We start from the raw sequence: 11714 nt of genomic DNA on the forward strand, positions 1-11714 counted from the left end.
TGTAAGGCATCCAGACCACAAGCACAGGAATTGGCTAACAAGCTGCTTAAGATATGGATGGTGACCAAGCCAAGCTACTTCCTCAGCTTCTTCCAGATCTCTAAGCGCCAGAGAGGAATTGGGCTCATTGATCCCAATCTTTAGGAGTCCTGCTCCATTGCCCTAGTGATTGTTAGAGGACAGTTCATTCTTGAATTAATATTAAATCTCAGTTCTAGTTCTTGTTAGTGTTTTGCTTAATCCCCCACCACGGGGAGCTTGGGCTGTAGTTCAATATAGTAGGTAGTCATATGACCTAGACTGAACACAAAAAGTCTGATGGGGAATAGAAATTTAGGAACTGAGTCCACAACTCTACTTACTGCAAACATAGGTCTGTGCCAGTGCAGCATTATACAATTTTATTAGAAATTAGTGTTTACTTCCATCACTTAGGCTGAGCCACAAAGGATTGCAGTTATATGACAAAGGAAAAGTTCTCTCATGCCAGATCTGTGCCATCTTTGGAGAGACCATGGTTGCACACCAAATTTAATAAAACCTAGTCCTGGGTTTTATTTCTGAGGAAATGCCAGTTTCCTCAGAAATTGACAGTTTGACCTTTATCCCTACTCTGTATACTCTCCCTTAGGCTGCTTTTCTTTGGAAAATTCATAGTGTCAAGATCTGCTTTTTCATCTCTTGGGAACAGAGATTCCCCACACCCATATGTCACAAAGTCCACTCAACAAAGCTAAGATCACTGTTAGTGTTTTAGACCAAGATTACTTCCAGTCAAAGAACATAAATGCCCAGCGTCAGACTACTGTGCTTCCTTAGAACCCAAGACTAGATCCTGTTAAGAGCGGAAGGCCTGAATATCGAAGTAAGTAGAGGCTAAAAGGGACATGGAGGTTAAAGAACAAGCATGGAAATACCTCAGTGGGAAGCTGGGAATTCGCATACTAAAGGGCTTCATGAGAGCAGCTGAGAAAATAGGCTGGTGGCCTCAGGTTGAAGCATTCCAATCTCTGTGGGAAAGCCACAAAGCCAAAGCTTGAATTTGTGCAAGAAATGGATTGTCTTAATTCTAGTGAGGGCTATAAGAATTAGCTGATCATCAAGGTGCCTGATCTGAGTCTTAGAACTATTTATACATTCAAGACTGTGACTTAAAATGCCTGATTAAGTCATATCACCCCTGCTCCATGTCTTTTGACAGGTCCGTGAGTGCCCAACTCTGGGCCTGGCATTTTCCAGTAGTCAGCTCTGTGTGGCCACTTAGTGATCATGAGTAGTCAATAGTGATGAACCTGATCACCTGTGCTCCTCCCCAAGGGAGCAGGCATAGTATGTGGCCATGATGCTCTGTCCAGCAGAGACCATCAGTTCCTTCCCTCACAGCATTCCTCTGGAAACAATTCAGATAAGCTGCTTCAAAGGGCCAAGGCAAACAAACAAGGGAATGAAAACCAAAGTCCTGAGGAGAAACTCATACCCTGTCTGGTGCTTGACATCTCTAGGCCAAGTGACCCCCAAAAAAGAATGAGAAGGGCCTCCTCTATCACTCACCACAGGGCAGAACCACTTTCCCTACTAAGAACATGGATATCAGGGGTGAGCCATCCATGCAGGGCCTGCTGGGATCCCAGGTATCCCAGTTTGTGGTCCTCAGCTGATGGGTATAGAGGCTGGCAATGCGCAATGCTTGGGCTCTGCTGCCTTCCTGATGTATTTCTGATCCAAAGGAGCTCTTGGCCCCCAAGATAGCTTTTGCCTTTATAGTATATAAGGGCATTGTGTCTTGGGACTGAGGGCACCAAAGAGCAAGAGTCAAAAAGAACCCTGTTAGATGCAAGGAGTGAGTGACGTGGCTCTAAGATGTTGGGTGGAGTCTTTTCACAAGATACTGTTAAGAACTCAGGTCCCAACTTCCTTCCTTGGTGCCCTTTGGGCTGGCTGGCCAAGACCAGCAAAGCTAAAGCTGTTCAGGTTCTATTTTTTTTCTTTTTTATTGCTTTTTTTTTTTTTTGGAGAGTCTCGCTGAACAGCCCAAATTGGCCTCAAATTTGGGATTCTCTTACCTTAGCCTCACAAGTACTGGGATTATAGGTATTTACTACCACCTCCACCTAAAAATTGATTCATCTTTATCCCCTCCCTCAAGTGTTTCTATTTCTACAGGAAAGGGGATTAAGGTGAGAAAGATGGATTAGGACACAATACAAATCTCCTGAATAAAAATACACAGTGCTTTAAGGATAGATCCCAAAGGCATCAAGAAGGGTTAGCTGAGGGGTCTGCTTTAAGCAGGGTGCTGGCAAGCTGTGGAGGCAACAAAAATGCCTAGTCCTCACTCATAAGACCAAAAGCAATTATTTCCTAGTTTCTTTTTTTTTTGGTGGTCCTGGGGACTGAATCAGGGACTTGCACATTCCAAATAAGTCCTCTACCACTGATTGAGCTATATGCCCAGTCCTCTAGAAATTTTCACTTTGAGATAGGGTCTAGATAAGTTACCCAGGTTGGCATCAAACTTTGATCTCCTGCCTTAGCCTCCCCAGTATCTAGGCTTAAAGGCATGCACCATTATATCTAACATCTATACTATTTAAAACCTAAGCTTGTCAAACCTATGCTTAAACACTTTAGGAAGAAGCCCCTTCCTGTTAAAAGAGTAGGCCTCTGTAGCACCAGAAGCTGCCTTTCTTCCCGAGTGAAGCCATTCTTCATGGGAATGGCTTCTTAGCTAGGTGTGTGTCCATGTACCCCAGAGCAGAAGCATCTTCCTGTTGGGCAGGAAGGGAGCAGCTCTGGAAGTGCTAGGGGAAGGGACCCTGGCAGGTCCTCTGACCTCCCAGGCAGGGCTCATCACCTCTGCATGCTGGAGCTGACTCCAGCTGGCAGCAGCAAGGGGTGGCCAGTAGGGTTGGAGGGGCTCCACAGGATGGCAGGGCCTTGTCAATCGCGATGGGTAGACTGGTGGCCGAGCTGCCTGTCATCATAAGTGCTGTAGCGCTTGACATGGATGCGGCGCACTCGGTCCCGGAGTTCAAAAGTCTCCTCATCTTCACTGGGGGAAGCCTGGCTGTGACTCCGGCTTGTGGCCTCCAATAAGGAGTTGTCGGGGACGCGGGGGGTCTCATAGAGTAGAACGTTCAGTGTCTCTTCATAGATTCGGGCCTCTGGGAATTCCACCTGGAGTGAAGGAGACAAAACTGAGGTTCCATCTCAGTGGGAGTGCCTACCTGTGCTCTTGGCCCTGTGCACCTCCACAAAGCCTGTACCTCACAAGATCAGTGGCTGGCTAATGATGGAGGGCAGGTCTCCTTCTGAAGGAGGTATGAGGGGATGTCCTCTATGACTTGTCTAGCATGTGCAAACCTGAGTTCAGACCCCACCAAAAACAAAAAACAAACAAAAAAACACTTTCGAATTTAATGAGGGAGGACTAGGCATTTCTGTTGTCACTACAGAGTGACAGGACCCTGCCCAAGACCCATGCTAATCCAAGACTGATGACTAGTGTGCATGGAAGGTGGGCCTAGCTGCACACAGCTCTGCCTTTTACTAGCTGGGAGGCCTTTGGCCTAAGCTTTCTGGACTGCAGTTTCTTTGTGTATAATGTGATGTTACTATCCAGGGTTAAAAAAAAATTTTTTTTGGCATTACTGGGGTTTGAATTTAGGTTTTGTGCTTGTTAGGCAGGTTCTTTACCACTTGAGCCATGCCCCTAGCTCTTTTTTAGTTAATTTTTTTATGGGGTCTTACTTTTTGCCCAGGCTGGCTTAAACATGATCCAATTTAGGCTTCCTAAGTAGCTAGGATGACAGGCACATAACATCATGCGCAACTTTTAATTAATTGAGATGAGGTCTTGCCAACTTTTTTTGTCTGGGCTGGCCTCAAACCTCAGTCCTCCCTGCCTTCCTGAGTAGCTACAATTACAGTTTTGAACTGTCATGCATGTTTTTGTTTTTCTGAGACATGGTTGTTCCATGTAGCTCAGGCTGGTGGAGCTATATTTGTACCAAGTACCATGCAGCTTACTATATAATCCTGTCTGGCCTCTGACTTACAGTCCTCCTGCTTGAACCTCCTGAATGTGGTTGTATACTAGTATGTCTGGCTAATATTACCTCAAGTTGTCAGCATCACAAGAAAGATGTAAACTGCTTAGTGTAGGAAAGAGCCTAACGCAAGTCAATAATCAAACACATACATAAAAGGGAACTGTCACTGGGGCATGGTGATGGTGCCTGTAATCCTTGCTACTCAGAAGACTGAGATCTGAGGGCCAGCCAGGAGTTCTGAACAGCATTCTGACTTGAAAGCCCAAGCTATGGCCACTATATCACGCTGCTTCCCTTAAGAATCCTCCTATTAAGCCGGGCGCTGGTGGCTCACGCCTGTAATCCTAGCTACTCAGGAGGCTGAGATCTGAGGATCACGGTTCAAAGCCAGCCCGGGCAGGAAAGACTGTGAGACTCCTATCTCTAATAAACCACCAGAAAACCGGAAGTGGCGCTGTAGCTCAAGTGGTAGAGCACTCGCCTTGAGCTGAAGAGCTGAAGGACAGCGCCCAGGCCTAGAGTTCAAGCCCCACGACCGACAAAAAAAAAAAAAAAAAAAGAATCCTCCTATTGTTGCATCTCATGTTTGCAAAAGAGAAAAAAGGCCTATGTGGTTTACATTTAAGTGGTTTGTCCATCATCACCAATGTCAGGCAAGTGGTAGAACCAGAATTCGAACTTGATTTGTTGCCACTGCAACAGGAAGTTTCCTACTGGTCAGTGGGCTCTCTTGGCAGTCAGGAATGAACAATTTCTGTCTGTTCTTCATTTCCCTGTTTCTGGCTTTGTCCTAGCCAGCACCAGCATAGCATGTTTGGGTAAGAATGCTGAGTATGTATGTGGCCCTTTTTGTTCCTTGTGTCAGCATCCATCTTGCCCCAACCAGTCCCTCCCTGGCTGCTGTGTGTCCTGCCTCTGGGCAGAGGAAGGCCCCATACCTTGGTCTGTTTCTTCTCTGTGGCATACACGATGGAAGTGCAGCACACCTCTGCCAGCTTCCGACCCTGGCCATAGAAGGACCAGCAGCAGATCTCATCACCAATGACATCCTTGATGAAGAGTACTCGACCATTAAAGCGCAGGGACAGTTTGTCAAACAGCTCAATGTTCTTCAACAGGTGGTCATCAGAGTTGCTGAAAAATCCAAGAAGGCCAGCAGGCCTGGGAATGAGGTCTGGGCATAAGAGGGGATTGGTGGGCCCTCCCTGTCCCTGTATTGCTGCTGAAATGAAGGTACTGGTATGTGGGGGGAAGGTCCCTCTAGGTTGGGGTACTTATGAGGAAAAAGGATCCCATTGGCTTTTGATCATAGCAAGGAAAACTGAGGGAGGAGCTCTTCCTAAGCCTGGAAAGAGGGAGTTCTGTTGCTACTTCAGCAGGTGGTGCTCCTTTGTTTCTGTGGGGTTGACATTGACCATGTGCCTGTCCACAGGGAGTCACTGGGAGTCTGCAGCCACCTGTGCACACTGGTTTGCTGGGGGCCACAAGGGAAGTCAGTCCAGTACAAGTCCAGAGGCTGCAAGAGGTTTAGAACTCCTGGATAACTGGCTTCTTAGCATCCCTCCTCCATCGGCTAGGACAGTGAACACACCTGGCACACTCCTGACGTGTGGCAAGGTAAGGGCACATTTATATTCCATTATCTGTATCCCAACCTGGGCCCTGGGCCTAGTTCCAAATGCCTCTGCCCCCGACTGCCCTCTACTCCCAGTTTGTTACTCAGAAACACTGGTTCCAAACCCCAAACCCATGCCCTCTCTCCAAGGTTCACTTTGTCTGCTCAGCCCTGTTAGCTGCACTCACACAGCCCTTCTCCAGACCCCTACCTGGTGTAGGAATACTTGTTGTTGCTTCTATTGTACAGCAGCTTCACCACGGGCTGTGAGGGAGGAGAGAGTGAGGACCGGGCCGGGGTCTTGGCATCCCCTGGCCATAGCCCTCCATACTCCCCATACCTTGGTGGAGGACTCAATGAGTCTGTCCTCCTCCCTCAGGGACGTGATGATGGGGATGTTGCACACAGGCTGGTAGGAGCCCTTCTTGTCCTGGGTAACACACACAGAGCAGAGAGTCTTGCTTAGAATCTTCAGCTAGCAGGCTCAGCCAGGCACCCCCAAGCTTCTCTATCATGCCCCCTCCCACCTTGGTAAGGAGGCATTAGAGGTCATGAGGCCTCTGGCAACAGATACCCCACTTCCAGAAAACCTACAGTCTATAGATAGTAGGCCTGAGAACTAGAAGCAGAGCCTGCTCACACTGCCAAGTGTGAACACACGTATGCTGGGTGGTTGGGCCTGTTCTGACTGGGTTTGTACTCACCAACCTCATCTCCCACTTAGCCTGCCAGAAATGTACCCTTACATCCCAGCCCCTCCCCACCCCCATCTGTTGCATACCTGCAGGGCAGTCTGGCACATGTTCACTAGGCCCTGAATGAGGTAATATTTTGCTTCAGCCATCAATTCCTTGATTTCTTGACGGTTTTGAGGGAGGGTGATGGTGTCATCTCGGAGGTAATTCAAAATGGTGCCAAAATGCTTTCCACATCGGTCGATGAGGATCCAGCCTAGGAGTTCAGTTCCCCCCACTCCAGATTACTGTTTGTATTAAGTGCCTCAACAATAAGAAAGCCCAGCGGGTGCCAATGGCTCAAGCTTGTAATCCAAGTTTGTAATCAGGAGGCTGAGATCTGAGGACCATGGCTCAAAGCCAGCCCAGGCAGAAAAGCTCACTGGATTCTTTTTTTTTTTTTGCCAGTCTTGGGGCTTGAACTCAGGGTCTGGACACTGTCCCTGAGCCTCTCTGTGCTCAAGGCTAGCGCTCTACCACTAGAGCCATAGCGCCGCTTCTGGCTTTTTCTGCTTATGTGGTGCTGAGGAATCGAACCCAGGCCTTTATGCATACAAGGCAAGCACTCTACCACTGAGCCACCTTCCCAGCCCCGCCCATGATTAATTATCTCTAATTAACCACCAGAAATCCAGAAGTGGTGCTGTGGCTCAAAGTGGTAGAGCACTAGCCTTGAATGAAAAGCTCAAGGACAGTGCCCAGGCCCTGAGTTCAAGCCTCATGACCTCCCCCTTTCCTCCTCCAGAAAAAAGACCACCTGGTTAAGTCCAGCAGCAAGTAGCAAGCAAAGGAACTTTCTGAGCCCAGAGCACGAGGCCCAGGGGGCAGGAGAGGGAAGGGACCATCAAACTGCTCTTTACCCTTCTCCCTGAATTTTAAAGTATAGATCTTGTCCCTGGACATACAGCCTCCTAGGGGGCAATTTCAAAGGTGAAAAAGAAAAGTGTTTTTGTGCTTTAGATCTGTGAGGCCTAAGCTGTGCTCTGTAATCATTTCCTTGACTCCCCCTTCCCTTCCCACCCTACCCAACAAGCCCCCATGCTTCACCTTCTTTGTCGGTCAGCACCTCCATACGCCCGCTGAACATGGCCTTGAGCATGGTGTCATGCCGGGTGAGGGCCCGCACAGTTGTGTAGTACAGTGAGCCGCCGACATTGAGCTGCACGTACTTGTTGCCCAGCCCACCTCCCTTAAAACCACTTAGCTTGGGCTTGGCCCCTGAGGCTGGGCACAGACAGGTGTCCCCTGACATCTCCCGCTGCAGATAGATCACCACACGGCAGGAGGTAGGCTTGGAAGGCTCCGCCGTGGTGGAAGTGGTCAGAAGTGAGTGGCTGATGGAGGCCAGAACCTCATACTCTCAGTGCTGTGAGCAGAGGAGAACACAGGAAGTCAGCACAACAGAGCCCTCAAACAAGGAGGCTACACTTCTCCCTCCTTGCTCTGCCCAGGCTAAGTCCCTAGGCAACAGTAGGAATGACTTTGCTGCTGCTCCTTGTCTGGGAACACAGTCTCTCACAACACTGGTCTTAGTCACCTCACCACCCCACAAGAGAGGTCCCCAGGAACAGCTTGTCCTAGGAGCCACCAGAAAGATTCCAAATTCACAAGGTTCCCTAGGTCCACACTTTCAGTCCAACCTATTGGGAATCTAGCCAGCCTTGGAGTTTCCCTGGAGTCTAAAGGACAGGATACATTTCCTTTCTCAAGAGTGCAGCCTCAGAAACAGGCCTGCTCCAGGCTCCTTAAGGAAGGAAAGTGAGTGTGGCTGCGGAGGTGGCTGGCCAGTGTGCTTGGCCGGAGTTACCTGGACTCCCACTGAGCTTCCTGGCCTTTCCCCTTTCTTGGCAGTGGCCTTGCCCCTAGTTCCTGAAATTGTCACCATTTTTTCTTTCTTTTTTTTTTTTTGTTGGGCCTGAGCCCTGTCCCTCAGCTCTTTTTTTGGGGGGTCCCGTCGTGGGGAATGAAATCTGGGCCTAGGTGCTGTCCCTCAGCTCTTCAGCTCAAGGCTAGCACTCTACCACTTGAGCCACAGTGCCACTTCTGGCTTTTTTCTTTTCGCTTATGTGGTGCTGAGGAATCGAACCCAGGGCCTCATGCATGCAAGGCAAGCACTCTACCACTGAGCCACCTTCCCAGCCCCTGTCACCATTTTTTCAAGGCAGAACAACTACAGGATGGCTATTTTTGCTACTTTTTCCTGAGAGATACTCCAGCCCTGTCTCTTCCTCTCTTCACTCCCAGTAAGAATGGGGAGAAAAAGATAAGTCCAGATGATAAATCTAAACACGATTAGCTAATGTGTAAATTAAAACACTAACAAGTTCACAGATCTGAGGTATGAAGCAAACAAACCAAGGTCGCCCTTGGGATTTAATCTACTTCCATCCCTCCATTTGTGAGGCTTAGTTGCTTCTTGGTTCTGAATCCATGAACTCAAACAACAGGAGATTGAAAAATATTTTAAAAATTGCAACTTGCTGGGCCCTGTTGGCTTACACCTGTAATCTTAGCTACTTAGGAGGCTGAGATCCAAGGATCAAGGTTCAAAGCCAGCTGGATCAGGAAAGTCCATGACACTCTTACCTCCAGTTAACTACCAGAAAACCAGAAGTGGCGCTGTGGCTCAAATGGTAGAACACTAGCCTTGAGCTGAAGAGCTGAGGGACAGCACCCAGGCCCAGAGTTCAGGCCCCACGACCAAAAAAACAAAAACAAAAAAAACCCCCAAAATGCAACTTCACTCTACATCTTGTAATTGTTTCATAAACAATGTAATGATTAGTTACATAGCATTACACTGCATATATTTACATTGTACATTTTTGAATTCAGGGTGTTGCATGGCCTTGGCCTGCTTGGCTAGAACTGTACCACTTGAGCCATGCCTCCAGTCCTACTTTTTGCTGGTTATTTTGGATAGACTCTCATGGTCTTTTCTGCCTGGATTGGCTTTCAATAGTCATCCTCCAGATCTCATCCTCCTGAGTAGCTGGGATTACAGATGTGAGCCACTTGTGCCTGGTTACATTGTACATTTTCATATGCATTTACATTAGGTATAATAAATAAGCCATCCAGAGGTGATTTAAAGTATACAGGAGGATGTGCATACGTTATATGTAAACACTCCATCATTTTATCATTAGTTCCTGGAGCCATACTGATGGACAACTGCATTATGTTCTGGCTATCTAAAGAGTCACTAGGCTGAGCTTAGTGGAGCACTCCCATAACCCCAGCACTCAGGTATGTTGAGTCAGGGGGGGATCTTGGATTGGAGGCCAGACTGGGCTACATACCAAGATAATGTCTTAAAGAAAAACAAGAAAATAGAATCATTAAAATTCTTTTGCTGATATAAAGGCACAATAGCTAAATATTCACTGTAGGCTTACTATGTAGCAGGTACTTTTTTAGGCATTTAGTCTATATTTTTAGCTCATTTAACTCAGCAATAAAACTATTGAGTAAATACTACCTTACACAGTAGGTAACTATGCACAGATACTCTCCTTGCTTCAAGCAGTTCAAAGAAGACCACGATGTTAACAAGAATTTTAGCTGAGGTCTAAAGAGAGAATTCCAGACAGATGGAAGAGTAAGTCTAAATTCCTGTTAGAAAGATTTAGGAACAGAAATAAGGTCATGTAGCTGGTGCACAGAAAGCAGGGGGAAACTGGCCCGAGGCTTAAGTCAGGGAAGAGAGGTGCAAGATGTCAGTGAAGAGCTTTATTTTATTTGTAATACAGTAGAGGAATCAATTGGGAAGCTTTACACAGAGGAGTGATATGAACCGATTTATTTATGTTTCAAAGTTAGCTCTGGCTGCTATGTAGAGAAGGGATTGTAAGGGTACATGACAGGAGATTGGAAGGTCAGCAGCATTCTTGGGAAGAGGTAATGAAGTCTTGGATCACAGCGATAGTGATGAGGACAGAAGAAAAAGTGGAATAATCTCATAACATGAAGTCGGTTTCTGGTTGGGCATCATCTTTTATGTGGGCAATCCAGAAACATGGTAACTACTTCTCCAAGGTCACTGCTCTGCTCCCCTAAAAGTGTCATGCACATTTTAATTAACACCTCGGCTTGTTAGTCTGAAGTTGTCCCTGAAAAGACTTAGAAGGGTCTCTGGGAAGAAAGCTGGAGGGGCAGGAGGGGCATCAAGTGAAGTGAATTCCTCCTGGTTTGTTCCTGTGAGCCAGGAGACTGCTACCAAGCACCACTAGAATGGGTGAGATAACCTTCCCTTCCTCCGCCCACCTCAAAGGACTAAACTCATCCTTTCAACAGGTTTTAGCAAGTTCCTTATGTACTTTGTGGCCAGCCCGGATTTCCCCAGGATTAAAGAAAGCTCGTTTGGCCAAATCAAAGGAAGTCAATGGATAGGAATGCCGCGAGAGAAAGACAAATTCCGGAGCTAATCCATTTCTTTCCCACAAAGCAATTGCCTTGAGCTCCTGGATGACGTTAGGACGGATTCCACCCGGGCCAATGAGTTCCTGGAATCCGGTGGCAGGTGACGCCCCAGAAAGATATTCCGTGGAGAATGCACTTCCCACTGATAGCCGCCGAGCCCTTCCTTCCGGGCGTCATGTGTGGCTATTTAGGGATCCTACGGCTGGCGGTGGGCCCCCGTCTCGCAGAACAAAGGACACACCATCACGACGGCAGAAGGCAGTGGGGTGGTCAAAGGAGGACCCAGAAATCCTTCCCACACGAGGGGAAGGATCTGGACTAGAGGGGAGCAATCCCAGACTCCATGCAACGAGTCCCGAAGAAACTTAGCGACACCCCGCCTCTCTCCAGACCAGTGCAGGGTGTTCTTCAGCCTGCAGACCGGTTCTGACACTACCCCAGTGGAGGGTCTGAACTTCCGTCTCCCCCCACCCCAGCCCCCAGCCATGACCTGGCGGGGGCCGGTCCATCCATTCCTTTCCCTACGGCCTCTGCAGGCCAGTCTCTCACCGTCCTCCGGGGCGCTTCTCCTCCCCACCGAGTGTCGAGTGGACTCCGTACCAACCCCGGGCCTGTGGCCGCCAGTCCACCAGCAATCCCGGCTGTGAGCTCACATCCTGCACCGGTCGACTCCTCCCGGAGCAGCGGCCCAGCCCTGACCTCTCGGGAAAGCGAGACTACAAGGCCCAGCGTGCACCGCGCTGGGCCAGGGGGATAGAGTCAGAATCCGTCGAGAGTCCCGCCTCACGCGCAGTTACTTCCGGTGGGCTGGCCGGCGCAAACTCTCCTGGGTCTTGTAGTCCCTTAGGGCCTCTGTTTCCCAGCAGGCCCGGAGACGGGGGGGGGGGGGGG

General features: G+C 48.6%; 1 protein-coding gene across 1 annotated transcript; it reads right to left on the minus strand.

Annotated features, from left to right (window-relative positions):
* Positions 1 to 353: 353 nt before the first annotated feature.
* On the minus strand, positions 354 to 11544 carry Tnfaip1 (TNF alpha induced protein 1). The gene is made up of 7 exons (XM_042691124.1): positions 11373 to 11544; positions 7449 to 7767; positions 6449 to 6618; positions 6008 to 6097; positions 5879 to 5931; positions 4991 to 5186; positions 354 to 3177 (listed from the first exon to the last, which is right to left on the minus strand). Exons 2-7 carry the CDS (start codon positions 7651 to 7653, stop codon positions 2941 to 2943), a joined length of 951 nt encoding a protein of 316 aa, XP_042547058.1. The 5' UTR covers positions 7654 to 7767; positions 11373 to 11544; the 3' UTR covers positions 354 to 2940.
* Positions 11545 to 11714: the final 170 nt, after the last annotated feature.

Source organism: Dipodomys spectabilis, unplaced genomic scaffold (assembly GCF_019054845.1).
Source record: "Dipodomys spectabilis isolate Male_0828 unplaced genomic scaffold, ASM1905484v1 ptg000004l, whole genome shotgun sequence".
NCBI classification, from domain to species: Eukaryota; Metazoa; Chordata; class Mammalia; order Rodentia; family Heteromyidae; genus Dipodomys; species Dipodomys spectabilis.

Coding starts and splice junctions, on each gene's coding strand:
- Tnfaip1 (XM_042691124.1), bottom strand. CDS start 7,653: ATGTCAGGGGACACCTGTCTGTGCCCAGCCTCAGGGGCCAAGCCCAAG. Junction 6,098..6,448: donor TGTGCCAGACTGCCCTGCAG/GTATGCAACAGA, acceptor TGTGTTACCCAG/GACAAGAAGGGCTCCTACCA. Junction 5,187..5,878: donor AACAAGTATTCCTACACCAG/GTAGGGGTCTGG, acceptor TGGATTTTTCAG/CAACTCTGATGACCACCTGT.